Source organism: Montipora foliosa, chromosome 7 (assembly GCF_036669935.1).
Source record: "Montipora foliosa isolate CH-2021 chromosome 7, ASM3666993v2, whole genome shotgun sequence".
NCBI lineage: Eukaryota > Metazoa > Cnidaria > Anthozoa > Scleractinia > Acroporidae > Montipora > Montipora foliosa.
This window is the reverse complement of record NC_090875.1, coordinates 27835429-27840643: the sequence shown is the minus strand read 5'-3', so window position 1 is coordinate 27840643 and position 5215 is coordinate 27835429. Positions and strand designations below refer to the sequence as shown.

Below are 5215 nucleotides of genomic sequence, written 5' to 3'. Positions count from 1 at the left end.
AAAACTACGTTAACTAAACACTAAGTGACCCAAGTTTTAAGCCTTGATTTAACAAAGACACTTGTTTATTTTAACTGGAATCTTCCTATTTAATCGTCCGTCATTACTAACTTTAAAATCTTGGGAGCGCTGGATCCAGGAGAAAATGACGTCAAAGACTCTCTAGTTTAAGAATGCAATGCATGTGTAATATGCAGCGCGGGAGTTTTGGGCTTTCAGACTTTTAAACTCGTGTTTTGCATATATAAATAAGCTGCATTTACTGGCTGAAATTTTGAGCTAGTGAGTATAACTAAATGACTTCACTTTCCTTAGAACCAATCCTCGGAGCTCCAATCGGTCAGTTTTAATTTAAACGTGAGTAATGGCAGCCAGACCATGAAATCCAAAACTTAGGGCGCTTTCCATTTGACAGAACAGACCGGCCAAACAGGGCATTTGGCAGGACTAATTCTACAACGCCTTCAAATTAACAAGCTTCGAAGATATGACATATACTCCTCCGGAAGAATACGAGGGATTATCATGCAAGTTTTCCTTCAAATTGTTGCATTTTCTTTGCAACCTGACGGGTCTGGCAGGGCAGTTGTGACAAAAGGAAAGCGCCCTTACACTCAAAGTAAACAGACTTTGGATAGAAAATCAAAGCTCAAGCTCAAGAAAACACTTTCAAAATCTAAAGGAAAAAAAGGAAGTGATTTCCTTTTTATCGTAGAAGCTCTTTAAATAGTGCGTACTTCTCAAAGGAAAGAAATGAAGATCATACTCAGAAGCACTTCGATTCTCTCATTTTTCTTATTATTTTCTTTTTAGAATACTCACCCTGATTTGTAGACGCCTTATCGACCAACCCGGGGTCACCTCCAAGCTGTCATTTGCTGATTGGTGTGATATCTCTTTCCAGGATCCGTCGCAGTCGAGGTACTGTAAATACAAGTTGCCGCCATATTGTAAGCTGCAAGTCTTATTTTCAGGCACCATGACAGTTCTTTCATTAATTCCAGTTGGTGGGAAAAATGTAAATAAGCCTTCTGTCGTCTCGCCAGCAAATAGTATGTCGCATCCTGTTGGCGAAGAAAATAAATATATGAAAATGTAGTCCTATCAATTTGCAAAGATAAGAACATATTTCAAAGTGATATCAAGCATTGCTTGTATGAGCCAATTAAACGGGTCGAATTGCCTAATTTTGTGGTGTGCTTGTGCTTGTCCACCTAATTCGATCACCATGCTTCTTCTTCTTTTTCTTCTTCTTCTTCTTCTTCTTCTTCTTCTTCTTCTTCTTCTTCTTATTATTATTATTGGAGGTATAAACTTTATTGAAAATTATTCAGTTCATACAGAAATCATTAAAAACATAAGAAAAATCTGTTCCAATTTTAAAAAACTGCTCAACTTCATTGTTCATTGAAGTTAAAAACAAAAATCAAACTAAACTGGTTTTAAGACTTCAGAGGTAGTTCATCGTTTAATTACTACAGCTCTGTTTCGTATGGCCAAAATATGACCACACTCATCAGGTAATATCAACGATATATACATATCATTTTAAAAGATTCCTAAGCGGCCTTCACTGTAGCCCAGTTCAATGTTTGCATCTGGATTCTCTTATTGCCATAACAGTTGATCGTATCAAGGCAAAAGATAAGGTGCATGGCATCCACGCAAGAGTTATACCATATTCGGATTTCCGCTTCTGTGCAAGTAGCTCGGCTAAGCATTTGTATGCGACAGTTTTCTCTTTCCCCATTCTGCCCGTTAATGAGAACACAAATGGAGGGAATACAGTATATTCGAAATCCCTTTTCCTGTATAATTATAATTATAATAATAATAATAATAATAATAATAATAATAATAATAATAATAATAATAATAATAATAATAATAATGATAAATAATAATGAATAATTAAGGCCATCAAAATTCGGTTAATAAGATGATTCTAGCTTAAAGAATTGCGAAGTCTTACTTGTGCAAATTGCTTTTCATTCATATGAAAAGTAAAGCTAATGGACTCGTTTGGAAGTCAGTTGGAAAAGGAATTATTTGTTGTCACGCACTGAGCGGTAACGGCATTGTCTGATGTGTGATATTGTTCTAGCAACCCCTGTGGCTGTACCATTCAACAACGATTTTCGAGGATGATTAGTCGTCTGAGTGGCTAGTTGCATAATTTTTCTTCAATATATTTTTTTCCGAGTTACTAAGGGCAGTTTCATTTCAAGCATTAGTGGATCTTAGTGATACAGTTGAGCGCTAAAATAGAAAACACTGCATTTAAACTAAAACAAGTTTTGTGCACTTTTATTTATGACGACCCTTATCGAGTGAGGAATTTAAATTATCACTGACCATCAATGTATTCCCCTTGTATGCCTTCACGCCCTTCTTAACCCAAGAGCCAGATTACAAAGGGGCAACCGTAGATTTATTTTAGTGCTTTTTAGTTCTAGTCATTATTTCTGGAGACTTATGATCCCTCATTTGTTTAATAACCGCGTTTAAAGAGTTTGTAGGCCAAAATGATAGAAATAATGGAAGCCGGGAAGTTTACACTCCTTCTAAGGGCATTTGTTGTCATTTAGGGAGCATAAGCACGCGCGTTTTCGAGACGCGGACGGCAACCGGAAGAGAACATTTCGCGTGCCAGGACAATGATGTCTCCTAGATTTTTATACTTATCATCTCTAATGGAGAAAAGATACTCAGCAATATAAATGTGACCGAGTGAAGACAAGTTGAAAGGGAAAACAGGTCACTTCCGGTTGCCGTCCGCGTCTCAAAAACGCGCGTGCTTAAGGTCCTTATTTTAATACAAAAAACGACATGAACAAACAAGAGGAAGCTCACCTAAAGTTAGTGTAACCAGCGTTAGATCATCGAAAGACAACTTGAAGTCTTTTAATGGTAACTTAGCGTTTAATAGAAAGCTAGTTTAATTTGCTAGGTTTGGAGAAAAATTAAGTATTGCAAGATTAGAGAAAAAATTTAAAATTTAAACGCAGTCAAATTAGACCTCGTACGTACGAAGATATCGACAAAGAAGCCCACACAAAATGGAGACATGTGGGGCCCAGTTTTGGTGTTTGGTTTCCATTGCTAACAGGTTTTAATTATTTAAAATATGCAAGTGTGTGAACGAAGACAAACCTTGGGCCTAATATTGTCAAGTTACAGACCGTTCTTTCAAAAGCTAGGGCACCGCTTATGAAGTGCACGAACTCCGATTGTATGCCATTGATTGAGAAGAGAATCATGATCGACTGAAATGTAAAACTAGAAGATGGTGGATTAAGGATCTCGTCGATTTGGCAAAATGACACATTCACTCCGGTCAGTTTTAATTTCATAAATCATCCTTGCCAACGAATTCTCCCTTGAAAAAATCAATTGGAAAGAGCAATTTTACGTTAACTGCATTTAAATCGCTGTGTAATAATACAGCCCGGAGTTTGTATGTAATACGACTAAGGAGTTTTGTATTTCTAACAGCTCAAGGATGGATTTGCTAACCATACAGCGTGAGTCATAACATTGTGCTCTTTTTTTCTGCGTGAACACAACATATTTTGTTGCTGAACCGTGGTAACCGTAGATCCAGTTTTCAGAAACCGCTCAAACTTACAAAGATGTTAAACCAGGTTACGATTGGCCAGGCTTTCAGAAAACGAAAATAAGTGAGGTGCGTCCTTGTAGAAAAAAAAAAAAAGGACAAACTCTTGAAACTCCCTGTATTATTTCCCCTACCTGACGTCTGACGAGCATAAGTGACTGGAACGCAGGTGTTGTTAGGCTCGAAGAATGTGTTTTTTCCAGCAGATGTCACACATTGGCACCAGCATTTTCTGCCAACTAGCGGTACGGCGCTAAATTTGTTGCATTTAGGAAAGAATTTGTTTCCGTTTGTGGGACATTCATCAGAGGCTTCTAGCAGAAGTAAGTCGTCGTCCGGTTGAATTTTCTCTCGGGCGAGTGTTATTTGCGTTCCTTGAACCATCAAGTATGAACCAGACAAGAGCAAGACGAGGAGGCAAAAAAAAGCCATTCTTTGAAATCCAGTGCTTTGGCGGTCAAACAATTGAAGAATTATTCTGTCAAACACGGACTATTAAGGTCCCGATGGAATCAGATCGGAACGTCCTGTAATTATTGAGCTTTCTCGATCTAACCGTGACGTTACACGAACTCGTCACTAGTGAAAACGATGAAAGGCTAGTATTCTCTCGCTGAATCGAATGTTGTTATTCTAAGGTATCCTCGTATCAGGAAGTCTTGACTACCTAGGGCAATATAACCTGAAACTATTGAGTCAAAAGAATGCAATTACAGAGTAAGTAAAGATCGACAACAGCTTTACAACTCTTCCCGAGATGCTAAGTATTCCAATACTAGTAGTGTTTTGTTCGTGTTTTTTTTTTTTATATGACTCAAAGCGAGGTTTTTAATCTTTTGACTACATGGATTATTGACCAAGCGTTCGGTCAAAATGGCTGGATATTGGCCAAGTTCTTTTCTTTCTTTCTTTTTTTGTTTTTGCGTGTTTGGACCTCGACTTCGAGGTCCATAAACACGGAAAAAAAAGAACGAGGCCGATATCCCACCATCTTGACCGAACAAGCTTGGTCAATAAAGCATTTGCTATAGTTACTTAAAACACCAAAAAATGATCTTTTATCTTGTGGGACCAAAAGAGAAATCCCGAGCAAGCAAGATAGCTCCGTCTTGGTACCCAATCACAGCGCAGGATTTGGTTCTTCTTTCCCGCTCACGGAGCTAGTGATTTAAAGGGAACTAAAATGTATTGTACTTGTTAGAAGATCTGTTACAAAAAAAATACATTACCTAATGAAGTAATTTTTTTCTCGTCTTTTAAAGATTGGCCTCAACACTTTCGGGTGCCGCCTTCTTGAATGTCGCGCAAGGCAAGTTGGGTACTGATGACGTTTCGTGGTTGCTTTACTGTCCGGTTTGGGAGGACTTTGAGTCAAAATCTGTTTCTTTGTGGAAAGCGAGCAAAAACCAGAAACGATACTAGCATAAGTCTCCTGGTTTTTCCAAAAGAAGATAGACGTGCGTCGATTCAAGCTATCTGATGGGCGATTTTTCAAAAAAAATTCCCCCTCAGCCGGCATAACAGGGCATCGATCAAAAGGAGATCGTAAGTGCCTAAATTTGCAAGCAAAGAATTGCTTTCTTCTTCTGCTTCGCCTTC

At 38.1% G+C, this 5215-nt stretch overlaps 1 protein-coding gene and 1 long non-coding RNA gene across 2 annotated transcripts in view; one reads left to right on the top strand and one right to left on the bottom strand.

Moving 5' to 3' along the window:
• The window catches only part of LOC138011671 (uncharacterized), a 16279-nt gene extending 15218 nt beyond the window's left edge, over positions 1-1061 (top strand). The window contains exon 6 of the long non-coding RNA XR_011124769.1: positions 814-1061. This is a non-coding gene — a long non-coding RNA (uncharacterized lncRNA). The remainder of the gene's footprint in view (positions 1-813) is intronic.
• Positions 1-4674, bottom strand: part of LOC138011670 (uncharacterized) — a 30474-nt gene extending 25800 nt beyond the window's left edge. Inside the window, exon 1 of the mRNA XM_068858788.1 lies at positions 3751-4674. Coding sequence (XP_068714889.1) covers positions 3751-4048 — 298 coding nt within the window. The 5' untranslated portion in view covers positions 4049-4674. The remainder of the gene's footprint in view (positions 1-3750) is intronic.
• Between the last annotated feature and the right edge of the window lie 541 nt (positions 4675-5215).